The following is a 16882-nucleotide window of genomic DNA, read 5'->3' as shown; positions in this document are numbered from 1 at the left end:
ACTAAAAATATTTTGACCTCTCAAGGTCAAACTGTCAATCTTTTATTGCTGGGAAAGTACCATAAGTAGTGGATTCCGTCAAAATTATAAATACCGTTTTTCTGGAAGTGGTGGGCGAAGACCCCAAGGAACCTCATCTATAGTCTGTATGATGGAACCTGTCTCCTGAACCCTTAAACCATTTTTTTTCTAAACCAGAGGCATTTCACGAGAAAGATCACGAGATAAATAAACGTTTGGTTGATGTGCTTTAAAATTGTGTTTTTTTATTTATTTTTTATTATTTGGTTTATTTTATTTTTATCAATTTACCATTGGTCAGTTCCAAATAGATGTAGGGACATGAGACAGGTTATATCATACAGACCATGCAACCAGACCATGCATGGTTATGCAACCTAGGATTGCGTCATTGGCACATAACTAAAACCCATTAGTGACTGTTGGGATTTGAACTGAGCACCTTGGGGACCGCGCTATACCAGTAGACTAGCTCTCAGTACTAGCTACACTACCCATGATTACCCCTATGAACCTATCAACGAATCATTTCGGTGTAAACAAAGCCTAATAAACCTCTACAAAACGTAAAAACTTATAATAGGGAAATCCCTATCATCTTTTGGTTTTTAGCACTCAAAGATTACATAAAAGGGTACATACAACCACACTATTTTTTCTGAGTAGTTGTGACATTTCAACGAACTATTAGAAGTACGTAGGTTAATAATAATATTTAATAATAATAATAATAATAATAATAATAATAATAATAATATTGTTAATAATATTTAACAATTATACTAAAGATATTATACTTCAAAATATCTGTTTCTTATTCTCACTTAGACCTCATTTATTACCCTTGGGTCTAAGTAATGTTTAAGAATAAAAGTATAACAATTTACGCCTATTTAAATGTGTTATTGGTAGTTTAAATTGCTAATGTAGTTTGCTAGTTTTACCCATGAGTCAATATTTTGAATGCGCTTAAATTGTCAGAAACAGTAACACTTCTGAGAGTTTGGTGCACTTAAGCAAACAACCTCCTTTCCTAAACTTTGCCACTCAGTCTCTTAGCAAAGTATTGCGTTAGTTGTTCCAATTAAATTATTGCAACAAAACTTGGTCCATTATCATCACGTTTTCATAAAGGTTATTCTACGAGAATAAACGTATTTCAATTGCAAAATGATCCCAAAAACTAGGCTATTTGTTTATTTAAAACTGTTTGTTTATGATCGAGAACGTTTTCTATGATAGTAATCTTTTTTTGAAAAGTCCTTGATCTCTTTAGAAATGGTAATCGCATAGTATCGATTAGTTCCAGTACTTATTTCTCCTATTTTACAACATGAATTTAAGTAATAATCAATTTCAACCTGATTCGTTATAACAATCGCTGTATTTTGTATATTCTGTCGGTTGTATATTTAGGTAAAACTGAGGGTGGTATGGACACTACTTTATAAAAGTTAGATAATAGCATGTACAGTAATAGTAAAGACTATTATCTGTTTAGGCGTAATCTTACTTAATTAACTACTAGAGATAGAGCATCAGTTCAAAAGTACTTAGTTGAAAATAATGGGTTTATCTTTCACTTCTGAAGATTTGTATGGTAATATGAAAGTTTATAACCTGCTAAAGATGACGAAGCCTTTATTCGAAGATCTAATTAGGTGCATGCGAGTAAGCTTTTGGAGTTATAAAGGTAAAGAGGCTTTCTAACGTTAATGAGGTGTCAAGTTCGCTACTTCCGATGAGTCAGACTTTACCCCTTATCTCAATAAAGTTAATATTGAACTAAGCCTGTCATTCAAACATTTCATTGGTATAATATTTAGTAATTGTCTTGGTAAAAATAATACCAAAGATTAAACACACTCCATTATGCATACCTTATGGATTTTTCATGTTTATTGATCATCTGAAGACAATTTTGATGTAAGTTCCACCCAGTTCTTGTAGAGAGTATGTTTTCGTTTCCTAATTTCTGTGTTATTTCACTTATTTCAAAATACTTTTAGCAAATACAAAATTTACTATAAATAACATCTCGACCTCTGGTTTTATAACCAAACAGTAAAGCACAAATTAGAAATTTTACTCAAAAAAAATTATAAATATTTTGCCGACTCTAAAAATCGACGTCACCAACATAAAACAAATAGACTTTCTTTAAAAGAATGGCTCAAGACTAAATCTTTTTTTTACATTTGTAAGGACTGCTGGAATTAGGTATAAATAAACCTTCCCACTCCTACTAGCTCTTTTGTATCTATTAGTTTTCATTGACAATGTGTCCTGTTATTATGATGTACTGACATGTAACTCAATAAATACATAAATAAAATAAAACTAAGTCAAGTTTCAGGTTGTACAATGAGATAGAAGGTCGTCTACCATTCAAAGTCAATTATAATACCTTCTAGAAAAAGGATACAATAGTTGAATCGGTAAATAAAATGGTTCCGAAATAGTTAATAATACTTAATCATTATGATTGAATTACGTATTGCATATACTTATCCTCCAAATTGTTTTAACAAAATAAACGGTTTATTTCATATGCTTATTGTATGTTTAACATAAAATTAAGCCGTAATCCTAAAAACTGTAAAAAAATATACACATTTGAACAAATAAACTACGATAATTTGTCAAGACATAAGTCGAAGGCATAAATTGCACATTTTATGCGATGTCATGGCGGTTTTATAAATAGCCATCCTATTTCTACAATCTGGTGCACACATTCATTCAAGGTGCGGAGAGAAAGAATTGTTTATTTATTGACTTAGTTTCACGTGGAATTAGTTAGTGGAAATAGTGGAATAAGCGTACCGAAATAGTAGAATAAGGTATAGGGGCCTAACCCAATTTCAGGCATAACACTTTTTCATTATTAGGCTAATATTTAAGACTAAAACCTGTTTATTAATGAACATGACGTGGAGTAGTGCCATTGGCCTTGTGTAAGATTAATCTTCCAATATATGTCATTGGTGGAGCGAGCTGGTCAAGTGGCTAGAGCGCGGGACTTCGGTGCCTGAGGTCCCGGGTTCAAATCCCGACAAATCACCAATGGATTTTATCTAAGTGATAATGCCGCAACCCTCAGGTCCAGCCTGAAATAATGTGAAAGCTTTAATGTTGCCGATCACAATTATAGTAACCATGATTATTTGCTATATAAACATTTTATTGTCAGAACTGGTATTTTAACCGATTGCTATCATTTTAGTCTAGTGAATTTTCCATTATCTTTCTTACAACATAATTCCAAATACTGCCAGAAATTTGTATAAGTTTTTATCCTTGCACAATCTTAGTTATAGCCCACTAAACAAAAATGGAAACACGAGTCTATCAATTTGACTCATTACCATCCGGTGTACCAACCATTATTATTGTTGCTGGTTCATCAATTGTTATTTATTTGCAAAACCCATCCGGTCAAAGCTTATTTCAATAAACCTGACAATTTTCAAGACGACATTCCATCGTCCATGTGATGATAAAACTATGGGGTTTTATTTATACATGAATGCATTATTATATGCACTACTGATATTTTTGTTGAATCAACTGTCATGTTCCAGGAGGGTGCATATCACTAGAGCTACTCTGGACCAGCTGAGCGACAGATTTAAAGTGGAGCCAGGTCACGGAGAAGAAAGAGAAGGATACCTGGCTGACCACAAGATCGAAACATACCTGATCATACCTCCATCTGTAGGTTATACAAATTATACCTGATCATTTATATTTTTATATCACCCTCATTGAACTTCAAAAATGTTAAATCTTATACCACAGTTCTATGTCACTGTATTTCTTTAGAATACGGTTAACCTGAGCTGAGTATAGCTGGACACATTTCTAAACAAAAAGTTCGATTCGTGTTATTTCACTGTCTTATTATTTCCGTTGTGTGTTATTATTTCTATGCTACTCTAACATTTCAAACTCCACCTAAATCGTTCAAAAGTTCGTATAGTAAAATTGATCGACTATACATTAGAGAATGTTCAGAAGAACACTATCATTGGGATACACGTATACAGTGGTACTAATACCCTCAATCCAGTATTTCAAAACTTAATTTTTTACTATTTTTGTATCACTTCTACGTGTTCACTAATACTTAATCAATGTAATTTTTTTTTAGAAAGACAACAAAAGCGACGAGAAGAAGGAGTGCAGCACGAACGGACTAGCGGTCAACTCGGATGCTACTCCTGGTCAGATCAACAGAGGAAGAGGCTCCAGCAAGATGACCAAGTATGTGGAATGTTGGGGCGCAGACAAACCCTTCGCCAACATCACAGAGAGCACCCTGGCAAAGAATATTGGTCTTACGGTCAGTGGTTATGTATTTAGTAGCTTAACTCGTAATTCCCAATTGGTTTAAATGTTAGCTTACATATGTACTGATTGTATAAACTTAATTCTAACATTTTCCTTTCAAACATCTTGCCAAAGGGCAGTCAAAATCCTAAAGTTCCGTCTCACAAATGAAAGCTTATGGAAAGAGATCTAGGTGAATTTCGATATACTATCAGACTCACAGATTGACTTTTTTAAACATCTTAAAATTATTTTGTTCAGAGGACTTTCCGATACGAAAAGACAGACAAAAAACCCCATTTCGATAGTTTTATTTTTTTATGATAAGGGGTGTTTCTGGTAAAACGAAATGGGACATGAAGTTCAAGCTTTGTGTATTTCCCAGTTTGGATTATTATTACATTTTGTGCGATGTCTATTTTGAACTTTAAAATTTTATTTTGCCATCCACTTCCATATGATTTAGCATAGAGAATCTCCATTCAAAAATAATAGTACGTAAACAGCTGACTATTTCTTTGTTTGATTTATCTCGAGATGTTTCAAGAACAAACGTTAAATTTACTGACGATAATAATGCTTTCCGAAATGATATTTCAATAATTTTCCATACAATACAGTACAAACTCCTTGATAAACAAAGTTAAAGTGGTTTTGATTTGAGTGTTCAATAATTAAAGGTTTCAATTTGCAGAATCAGTAACTTTTGTAATTTTACTCTGAGATACATATTGTGAACTAAAATGTCAAACGTATCCTGTCTCAACAATTGTCACTTTAATTGGTAATAAATTTAATTGAATAAACAATTTGTGTTATAGAAAACTGTGTATGAGTCCTATAAAGGTTTGATACCTTTCAAAATTCCCTACCTCTCCAAAGGACGCTCAACCCTCTATTGGAATCAAAATATAACCAATAAATATAATTTAACTTGATCTGGATAGCTTTATTTCATTGCAACCAAAAGCATCATTATGTATTATTTCTGAAAATCTTTGTTGAAAGTGTAACTGGTATTCAAATGTGTGTTTTGCCTGCATTAACAGAGTCAATAAACTACTACCGTAACAATTTAACAAACAAAATATACACTGTTACAATCCACTGTTTCAACTAAGGTGTTTTGCGTTTATTCTACAGTTGGTGTAGAGAAACGAGTAAGTAAATTGTTTAAAAAACAATTGAGGAATTGTTTAAATAATACAATTAACAGTTAGTTGATTTCGTAAAAGAGTTGTAGTGTTCAAGCTCATATTTAAATTAATCTCTTCTTATTTGTATGTGTATTGTTTCTCAATTACTTTTCTATTATAAGCTCAAATTGTGCTATCAATAAGTTGGTAACGTGTTATTTTCCTATTCCACCTTCACAGTGTAAACTATTATTAGGTTATGTTGATGCTATACTTTATTCATGTTTTTTTTCAGAGTATTGCAATGATTGAATCGAATCTTCTACCTAGCAAAAGTACCTGTTTGGAATGCAGGTAAGGAATTAACTTGATTTCAAACTGTAAAATACACAGTGTTTACGTTGGCTGCAATCATTAATTATATATATATATATATATAATTAGAAATCTTATTCAAGTATTTATGGTTAACACATAATTGGCCTGTCAGTTGAATAATAGTTCGAATTTGGTGATACCGAGTTTTGAATTAATATCATACGGAAGCAAATTGTAGAAACAACTTTAACGATTGCATTTAATGTTTTAAAGTACACAGTCAAAGTATTGTAGTCCTTCAGTGCTAATAAAATTGTATTTCCTAATTATTTATTGGTTACTGATAATTCTTTTTATGGTTTGAAACGAATGTGAACGATAAAAGAGTTTTTAAGAGCACTTTTAAGGTGTAGTTAGGAGTTACAAGGTTTGACCCTTGATGGGAAGTGTATAATTGTTACTAAATATTTAACCATAGACACGTATAATCTTTATGTCATTGTCGTGTTAAAGCTGAGGTTTACTGGTGGAGAGCGAAGTGTGGAGAAAAGGTTTTTCGCTCACTCAGTGGCGCTCCGCTTCCGCACCTAGGAAAACCTAACTTAAAGGTGCAATTGTTGTTACAGAAAGTGGTTCAACTCGGAGGAGCTCAACCCTGTTATGCTCTGGTTTCACAAAAGAGACCAAGAAACATCATACAGGTCACAGCCAGACCTGCAGTTCAAGTTCTACATAGCCTGCGCCACTGTGCTGTTCCTCAGCATGGCTGCGGTGCAAGCCCTCATGGTGCCGAGGTCAGTTCAGCATGTGAATTTGTATAGAAAAAATGAATTTATCTACACGTTTGATTTTTCTTCTTCAAAATAACTCAAAGTATATTCAAAGTAATATCCAGCGTTCTCCAAGTAATATATATTCTATATACTTAATGTACTACGTGTTTTCTTGTTTACATCCTTTTTCGCCCGTCCAACTGAACATATTTTTATGATTTAGTCATTAGCTTATGATCCAATGGAGTGATGAATGGTAATTAAAGAAGCTATTTCATTTAGGGTTTCACCCCCTTAGCTTTTGATTAATTTCTACAGTTCACTTTCAAAGCTTCTGTGACACTGGCGAACTTTCTTTATAACCATTTTAAAATATTAATTTTATTAAATGACATCTAATCCTTCAGTTGAATGATTAAGCATATTCGGACAGTAAACAATAGACGAAATCATACAAAATTGATATTAAAGCATTTTGGAGATATATTAACCTGATTTAAGTAAGTAAATAATTCTATATGGTTTTCATTTACAATCACTTTACAATTTTTTAGTTTTATTTACCTGACTGTCTAAACATATTGTTTGAAAGACGAAAGAGTATTATTCGTTTTGCCCCGGAAACATATTTTGGATTTTATTCAAATGCACAATTCGCCCACGAATCCCCTTGATACCTTAAAAACTTTCAGAATAATGTAAAATTCGCTTGTCACTTTCCTAATTTAAGGGGTTTGCATTTATCGTGATTATTTCTCCTTCTAATACGAATATGCTTTATAAGATAATCGAGGGTTTACACTGCACTTTTGTGTTATTTAGCTTTAGTTCATATATTGTTTTCTTAGGTGTAAAAGTGAAATAGCAGGTAATGTACTTATACTCTGCAAGATACGAAAATAATATAACTTTTAAAAGTCGTAAAATGCATCATAAACAGATGCAAATGAGTTCAGTCCCCTTTTTTTGTTTATTCGAAAGTATAAGATTTTCCAACATTAATTTTATTTTTACTAAATAAATTATTCTGTATACATAATCATTAAATTCAGTCAAATATTATGAAATGTATTTTATTTTTTGTTACTAAATAAATTATTACTCTGTCTAAATATAGAATAGTAAAAAATCGGTCCAATTAATTTATAAATCATTGTTTAAACAGGCCTAAATAATTATATAGCTGGTACAACAATTTTGGTTATTTTTTTTTCTTAAATTTTATTTTGCAGCTCGTTGGAGCGATGGTATATTTTGAGTAGGTACCCATCTGAAGGACCTTGAGGCTCATAATATTCTTTTAGGTGGACTTTTTTATCAATTTAAATTCATGAACCATGTCCTAGGGGTCCTTCAGCAAAACAAACAAGTTTTCGGGGAATTGGTCATTTGCACACCTTTCTTTTCACCGTAGTATTATTTTGGTTATGTTTTTGAGGAAGGATTAAATTAGAATTCAATTAAATCGTCAATCTTGCTTTCCAGAGGTCTGGTCCTGTATGGCGCCTACGGTCCGACGCTGGTGGCACTCCTGGTGTTCGTATACGTGAGCTGGGCCGAGGGCTGCGCCCCCCAGGGCTCTGCCACCCCTGAGGATGCTGACGAGGGCCAGGCTGGTCGTGTGGTCAGCGACAGTCGGTGGCTCAGGATCGCCATGTTTGTCATCACTGTCATGCTAGTGGCTGTCTGTGCTGTTATCACACTGGTGGGTCGGTCGTGGAGGGTTTCGTAGCAACCTAACTTAGAGAGAATTAGATTCTTAACTACCTACCCTGACCAAAATATCTAACCTAACTACCTATCCGAACCCATCTACTTAACCTAACTACGTACCCTAACCTAACTACCTAATCTAACTACCTAACCTTTTCAAGGATTAAACTCATTACGATTTATTATAGACTCGTCAAGAAGGTAGGATACTTTAAATATCTAAAAGATTATGTCAGCATTATCAATGCTAAAACATGTTGTACATTAAAACATTGGTGTGAGACTGCGTGACCTTTTGAAGCTGTGTGCGAAATGATTTTCTATAACACACCCTACAAGCTACCCCCCTACACCCCACTTGTGGAGTTTTGAGCTACAATATTATGCTATTGTATTTTAGATTACTGTATTTTTTATGAATGATTGTACTGTTGGAAATGTCTTTGTGAAGTGAACCTTTCAAAATCGTACCATTGGATATCGCTTTATTTAGAAATTATTCTGTTTACCTTCTATCGTATTTTATAAACCTTATAATCTTACTTTTTTGTTAGCAATTAAAAACATGTGCGACACCCATATTGCTTACCTTGTTAATCATTGGAAGTTAAAACTAGCCACTTAAAGTGCATTTTTTTCATTTTATCATGTCTTAGCAAATATAAACTTGCCAATACCAAAATAGGTGAAAGCGTTAAGTGTATTATGAAAATAATCATGTTTTGTTAAACATGAGTATTGTTGCAGATAGATTTTGAGCCCGACGAGCCTCAAGAAGTTCCCCGACTAGAGATCAACTCCACAATAGACAACGACACATATTTTGTGACGTCATTCCCTTACAAGGCTGGAGACGTCCTCAGGGTACCGAGGCAGAAAAAACCTTACACTATGGAGGAGATTGATTCTGCTCCGGTATGCCTTAAATTTGTATTTTTAATTTAACAGCTTTTGTGAAAAGTAAAAAGCTACCAACTAAGTTGTAGCTCCATTAGTTGGTGGTCTACCAACTAATGGAAAAATTCCACGTCAAGTGATAAATCAATCAGCTGTTGGCATTAATTTTTTATTAAAACCCAATGCACTAGTCTCTAGTGAGATGGGCCTAAACTTCATCTATTTTCTTGGCTTCAAATGTTTACATTGGATTAAAAGTCTACCCTGTGTAGTGTATATAAATGTAGTATCAACTTGTCTACTTACGGTTGTGTCAAATTGGGATGTCAAAGTTATCAAAAGTGATTAATAAGGTGTTTGGGCGTTACAGTTTGGGAGACAGTGGAAGAGAATGGTTTTATTTGCCATTCTTCATGTTTTGTCAGTTTTTTTATGTACAAATTTGAATCTATTTTTTTATTATTTGATTTGAAAACCCCTTGTACTTTGAATCACATAAATTTGTTTTTGAAAATCGTTTTTACGTGTAAATTTTGAAGATTCCTTTAAATATTTGACTTTTACATTAAAACTCTTCCAGATTAAAAATGTAATCATCTGGAAAACTAATTTTGTTCAGTATTACCCATGAAGAAAAGTTATAAAGGCAAATGCAATAAATATACTGTATGTATACAAACTGTCTAAAAGAGGATGGTGACATTACATGACTCCTTGAGGAAAAAATAATCAAAAAAAGTTATATGAACATAAGTGCTATATCTTTTTGTTCAGTGGCTGTCTATCAGTATATGTTTTCATAAAAAAATAATTTCTTTCTTGCTATACCTACAGTTTTATCCAAATTTATTAATACATAAAATAATAATTTGTTTTATTAACACGTACAAAGTGAACTTATATAAATTTTTATAAAAGTTTTTATTTATTTTAAACCAAGGAGTAGGTACAAAATTATGTACTTACTTTTCTAACACCCTGTATAAATCGTTATCTCAACATTGATCCTAGGTGGACAACTATAGACATACGAAACCGTTTATAACTCCGACTGATTTGTTGTTTTTTTTCAACTTTTACCAATGCAAAATCTTATTTTACTATCCATCTTCCATTTTCTTTTATCCTACTCAAATATTTTTGCTGTTCGGCATAAAGATTATTTATACTCTTCCTTCTCAAGCAACAGTCTTTTTCGTTGTGTATGGCACATGTACAATTGTAAATATAGTTATTTTCCCATGCTCCTTAGATACACAATGCCAAGGTGAGGCAAAAGTGGCGACGCAGTCCCGGCCTACCGAAACGGCGGCACTAAAATGGAGCTTCAGTGCAATGTTTGTGTTCACAATGTGTTATCTATGCTATAACCATGTCAATAGGCCGGCGGTGCGACGTTGCCACACACCTACGCCGCGGGCACGAGCTTCAGTGCAATGTTTGTGTTCACAATGTGTTATTTATGCTATAACCATGTCAATAGGCCGGCGGTGCGACGTTGCCACGCTCCTACGCCGCGGGCACGGCCTTGTTTTAGAGGATGCTATGTATTTTTGACTTGTATGTCCCAGGCCTACTTGTACAGCTCTGCAATCACACTGGCCACAATCTGTGTGTTTCTGAGGATCGGCTTCATACTCAAGCTGTGTCTGATGTTGGCGTCCTCCGTGTTTCATCTCACCTTGTATACATCAGACTCCCTGTTCGACCTGTACGACTTCTTTCACACGGACAGGTAATTTCTTTGGGCAAAACATAAAGTTTTTTATTAATTTGAGTTATTAGGTTTACATTTTTGATCATGGTAGGTCTACTTAATTGAAAATTCACTTACACCTTTGCATCAAAAGCTACTTTTAAAATGTTCATCAAATGCAAGTATATGTAAAAATATCCTAAGCTGGAACATGATATATTATCATTCATTTTACTAAATGTTTACTGTACTTTCAGCCTAGCTGGTCTTCCTATCCAGTTCAAGCTGTGGTCTCCTCTTCTGATACTCATGGTCCTTCTGCACATCCTGGACAGACAGATAGAGTTTACATCAAGAACAGACTTTCTGTGGAAGGCAAAACTAAAGGTTGAGCAGGAAGAGGTGAGTATCCACCAATTACAGTGATAAAATGCGTCTAGTAGCTCAATCAACATATATATACACTAATACTGTTAGCTCAAAAGATGGTAAATACATAAAAGATGGTTGAGAAGATGGGTTGGGTGACAAGTCAAACAATGCTGATCAAAGTGTTCATAGTTTAAACAACTAAGATTTTTACTAGGTGCAGTTTTAACTAGATGCCATTATAGAACAAAAATTTTTTTTTGATCAGAAATGAATTCCTATTTAGCTTTTTCTAAATTGCATTTTCATTAGTACTATACGCTTCATTTCATGACATAATATGTCGTACATTAAGTACAATTCTTGCATCAAATTATTCTTTTCAGGTAGAGACTATGCGGGGCATTAACAAGATTTTACTGGAGAATATACTTCCAGCTCACGTCGCTGAACACTTCTTGGCCACAAGAGCAACTCAGGTACAAACAGATTACGAAATAAAAGTATATTACGTTTAACTTAAGGTTAAGTAAGGTAAGAAGAACTTCTTATTCTTTAGTTTCTTTAGTTAGTTGTTCTTTAGTTAGCCACGTGACTCAAACTATGGATGTTTGTAAATTAAGAATACGTTATCTCAAAATTAGTTTTCAAAACCACTTGAAAATGTTAGAGCATTAAGAATAATTGTTTTGTCACCTTTCGCTATGCATCAATAACATTATGGATATGATTTATTTCAATAACATAATGAATGTTACGTTAAAATATTTTATTTATTTCATGTTTGTACAGTAACATAGTCTCCATTAATACCAGGCCAAGGCGTTGCTGTGTGGCAACGTCGCACCGGCTGGCCTCATGCAGAGACTCTCCATGAATTAGTACAGCTGTTTCAGTAGGCCGGTATTGCGGCGTTGCCACATTTATCTCGTGGAAGCCATGACAATGCTTTTTCCTTTGTTGTGATATACTATATAAATGTTTTATTGGTCTAGGAGTTGTATCACGAACGGTACAGCTGCATAGCAGTCATGTTCGCATCGATTCCAAACTACAAGGAGTTTTACGACGAGAATGACGTCAACAAACAAGGACTGGAGTGCCTCAGACTACTCAACGAGATCATTTGTGACTTTGACAAGGTACTACTGTTAGGTATACTGGGCATAAGGATCATCAATATGACTTTGACAAGGTACTACTGTTAGGTATACTGGGCATAAGGATCATCAATTTGTATCAATGGTGCAAGCACTCATTTTTATCAAAAGGCATTTTCTACTAAACCCCGAATTCGTTTGAAGGCCTAACACTTCTTAAAGCATAATACAAAGAAATAAAATTTGTATTTCATGTTCTGTTCTTAAAATTCTAACTAACAGTAACTTATTCTTCTTACGTCCTTTTTACATTAGACATATCAATTTAAAATGCATTTCAAGAACAACTCATGAAAACTGGAAGTAGAAACAATCTTAAATAACAAAGTAGAAAAAAGGCTTGCCAAGTTAGTGTAGACATAAGTGAATTATTTGGGGTTTCTTTGAATCTGAATGAATTTTATTTAACTCTAGACTTTTCATTCACATTCTGAAACTAAATTGTTGTTTTTAGCTGCTGCTCAAACCGAAGTTCAGCAGTATAGAGAAGATCAAAACCATTGGAAGCACTTACATGCTGGCATCAGGACTGAGGCCAGGAAAGGAGAAAGAAGGAGGGGTGAGTCAAACGAGGAGAAAATTTATAATGGGAGGAAGGAATTTAAGGTTTTTTTAGAGTGAAGTATACTCGTAGTGTACAACTGATAGTAAAAGTATATTTAAGGTGTTTGAAAATAGTAATGAGTAAGAGGCTATGTAGATTCAAGTTGAATAAATATATTAATAGAGTAGTAAATAAAATGTGAAACTAGTGGTCATATTTGTTATCTTAAATAACACTACTTGATAATTCGTAATTTTTAATTATTATTAGCCTTCAAAATGGCATTTGAGCGTTCATCATAGTAGTTCATGAAAACACCCATCAGACCAGATGTCTATATAAAAAATTATTATCATGAGACAGTATTTAAAATATTATTTATAAATATATTTTGATTGTTATCATTATTATTTTAACTGCTAGGCCTATTCATTAAAAATCAAATTTTCTTAGTAACTATACAGTTTAATAACTGTTGCAATGCACTAATTGAAATCGTTTTTACATGCTCCCATAGGACACTAAGAAGGTAAATTTCTTTATTTTAGTGTTGTATTTTAATACAAGTAAATAACAGCTTCGTTTTAGCTGCGCATCAAAACTAGTTCAGGTTTATAATATTAGTTACAATTATCATCAGATTCTTCAGAAATTACATCATAGATTGTGATGATTTTGAATGGTAGCAAAAATGTGTGCTCAAGCAGCAAATGATAAGTGAATTCATCAATAGTTAACAAAATATGTGAAGTATAACCTATTTAAAAGAAGGCATTTTTGATGCAATCAGTAGTCATGTTTACGGGGGGTTCAACCAAATTGACCAACGTTAGATCAAGGTTTTACCATATCCACACATATATCCACTCTTAAATGGATAGTCCTACCTAGTTAACTTCCTTAAAGTTCTTTTGTTGAATTGGGATAAAATTTAATCAAGAATGCAACTGTTTTACATTTGCACCCTAGACTACTTTAAAGTAGGCAACCAATCCAATAGTATGTTATTAATTAATCAAAAAAGGTACGTTATTTGTACAGGACGAGACTCGAAGGATGGAGCACAATGTGGTAGTCCTGGTTGAGTTCGCCGTCGCTCTCATGACAATTCTAGACCAGATCAATAGAGAGTCCTTCCAGAGGTTCAAGCTTAGAATGGGTAACAACTTTTGTTCAGCTTTTCAAGCTCATGTTATATTGTCCTTGGCTTTGAGGCTATTGGTAGCAATTCTTACAGTAAAACATAAATGATCTGCCAAATAAATGTTTGTTGGGGTTGGGTTTGATTGGTACTCAACTGAAATAGTGGTGCTCAGTTATAGCTCTATTACTTAGTTTGGTTATCCAGTCAAGCCGATGAGAATTTGAACTCTGAAAATAAGCCTATCCCTCTCTTGCCTGAGTGTTTTTTTCCTGGAATGATTCATACATCTAAAGGATAGAATGCTGGGGAATAATACGAAGAGAGTTAAAACAAAGTTTCATATTTGTTGTACGCCTAGTTGGGTATCATTATTGACTTTTGGAAGCTGAAGTTCCATCAATAGTCAAAGGTACTACCTTCTCATGAAAGACTACAATTTTTAGATAAGATTCACCCTTCAATACAGTTTTACAGTAAGGTAGATCGCAGATGGATGCAAGTTAACAGATTTCTTCTGTCTAGGTTTGAACCACGGGCCTGTGATAGCTGGGGTGGTGGGCGCGCAGAAGCCCCAGTACGACATATGGGGCAACACAGTGAATGTGGCCTCAAGAATGGATAGCTGTGGGCTTATGGGTAAATTACAAGTGAGTATGACGTCACAATCGGTTACTAAGACGTATGAGACACGTGGTATTAATTATTGTAAACAAGATTTAGTAGCTAATAGTTCTAAAAGTGGACACATTGTATTTAATCCAAGTTTTAACATTATGGAGAACCATAATGATGAGGTAGTAAATCTTATGACTTTTAAAATATGTCATCATATTACCCAAAGTGTTCAAATGCACAAGTGTTTTCACTAAATCCAAAAATGGTCTATAGTTTTCTAGGACGTTCTAAAACTTCTGAATGTTCGTTCAATTTGCATGCGTTACGAAAAAAGTCCATTTGAGGAATAATATTCCTGCAAAAATATATTATGCTGAAAATCACTGTTAAACAAATTTATAACGAAAGCTCAAAAGTAAAAAGTAATTTAATTATTTTAATGCTCAAAGTAGTAATATTTATATTAACATTTTTACTGTTACAATGTAGTTACATTGTAAAAAATACATTAATTGTATTTTATTATATATCTGTTTTTGTTGTTTGTGTTCTTGAGCAAGATGATTCTGTCTATGCATTTCTAATTTTTAAGGTAGCAACATAAAAGGATATCTAATATTATTCAAGTTGTTCTGCTTATGTTCCTTATCTTTCGAATGATCTCTGTGAAATCACTGGATATCATTCTTAGTCCAAAACCAATCTAGAAATTTCTTCTTAGATGTAATATTCAACGTATGTTCACCAAAATTAACAATTTTTATAAATGAATAAATACATTGTTTACTTAATAAATTCATTTACTTCCATTGATAATTTAGAAATTGTATATTTTATATTTGCAGGTAACTGAGGATACAGCCAAGATCTTGATGGGTGCCGGTTATCAATGTGAATGCAGAGGACCTACCTACGTCAAGGGCAAGGGGACTTTGGTCACTTACTTTGTCAAAACCCAGTTTGATGAAAAGTGAGGTGTTCAGTGATAATTTTTAAGATTTAATCTTAAAACCTAAGTGATGAAGCACAGTCTTAATGTACGTCTTAGCAATTCCATTTTCCCGTCATCTTCAGAGTATCTTTTATCAGTGCGCTCATTTATCATGTAACACATATAGATTTATTCATTTCCCTTTATGGTATAATTTAATAATTAATTTGATGATTTCTTGTTGTTTTATGATTGACAAGAAGTTTTAACAAAAAGTTGTATGGCTGGTAAAAAATGCAGCTACAAAATTTGTATAAAAGGAGCAAGCCAAAAAATTAGTATAAAAGTTTAAAAGTTTAGTATTGTAAGTTAACATAATTGCTACGAATTATCATAAATGTAATTTAGGGTACAAAATGGACTGAGGAAAAGAACGGGAGCACTATTGAACATAGTATAGTTATGAAATGTATTTATTTGTAACAGATTGTAAAATTTCATACCATAATTTGCCAGTACCTATGATTATTATTATGAAATGTATCTTTGTTTTAGATACGATTAGCGTTTTCAGCAGAAATATTTTTGAAGTGCAATATGTTTTGATTTGTTTTATTTTTTATATTTTATTTACTTCAAATCAAATCTTAGTTTTAAATATTGTACTTGGTATTGTTAGAGTTACTACGGCTTTGGCAAGCCTTTATGGCCAACAGAGGTTTTATTGATAAACCTTAATTATCAATCTCTAATATTAAAAATAAATGTAAATATACTAATCCCCACTTAAAAATGTAGTATAGGATAAGTAAAGATGTAATACGACTAGCATAGAAACCTTATTATTTTTATACTTCTAGTTGACTACCATAGATATAACCTAGTACTTGTATTTAAGGTTTTTTTAAGAAACTGTAAGTATTTTTAGTGTTCCACCAGTTGTCTTATCAACATAAAACAATATGTATTGTTTGTCCCAAAACAATGTGAGTGACCTTTAAAATAAATCTATTTTGTTTTAGTTTGATTTATTATTCCCATACTCTTTCCATGCTGAACCATCAAATGTCATGTATATTATTATCATTGGTTTTTCAATAGTCATAGCCTCCTGATGAAAAAAAAAATCAATAAAGAAAGAAACAGTTCAAAGAATTAAATAAAAAAATTATATCAGACTACATAGACTAAATGTATATTTTTACTAGACAATTACACTTTCAGAAATGTAAA

The 16882-nt window shown here is 32.9% G+C and overlaps 1 protein-coding gene across 2 annotated transcripts in view; it reads left to right on the top strand.

The window, feature by feature from the left end:
* The window catches only part of LOC129003094 (adenylate cyclase type 2-like), a 69685-nt gene extending 53049 nt beyond the window's left edge, over positions 1–16636 (top strand). The window contains exons 11-25 of one of the 2 annotated variants that reach the window (XM_054431325.1): positions 3606–3738; positions 4175–4366; positions 5785–5843; positions 6434–6601; positions 8066–8285; positions 9041–9208; positions 10762–10925; positions 11144–11288; positions 11642–11734; positions 12251–12397; positions 12870–12974; positions 13477–13488; positions 14001–14118; positions 14626–14750; positions 15564–16636. In XM_054431325.1, coding sequence (XP_054287300.1) covers positions 3606–3738; positions 4175–4366; positions 5785–5843; positions 6434–6601; positions 8066–8285; positions 9041–9208; positions 10762–10925; positions 11144–11288; positions 11642–11734; positions 12251–12397; positions 12870–12974; positions 13477–13488; positions 14001–14118; positions 14626–14750; positions 15564–15692 — 1978 coding nt within the window. In that variant the 3' untranslated portion in view covers positions 15693–16636. The remainder of the gene's footprint in view (positions 1–3605; positions 3739–4174; positions 4367–5784; positions 5844–6433; positions 6602–8065; positions 8286–9040; positions 9209–10761; positions 10926–11143; positions 11289–11641; positions 11735–12250; positions 12398–12869; positions 12975–13476; positions 13489–14000; positions 14119–14625; positions 14751–15563) is intronic. The other variant, XM_054431326.1, reaches the window with a different exon arrangement.
* The last annotated feature ends 246 nt before the right edge of the window (positions 16637–16882 follow it).

The sequence above is a fragment of the Macrosteles quadrilineatus genome, unplaced genomic scaffold (assembly GCF_028750875.1).
Source record: "Macrosteles quadrilineatus isolate MER2022 unplaced genomic scaffold, UCM_ALF_1.0 Scaffold_9__3_contigs__length_116548681, whole genome shotgun sequence".
Classification (NCBI taxonomy): Eukaryota; Metazoa; Arthropoda; class Insecta; order Hemiptera; family Cicadellidae; genus Macrosteles; species Macrosteles quadrilineatus.
Note: the sequence above shows the minus strand (reverse complement) of the source record. Positions and strands in the feature narration are given on the sequence as shown.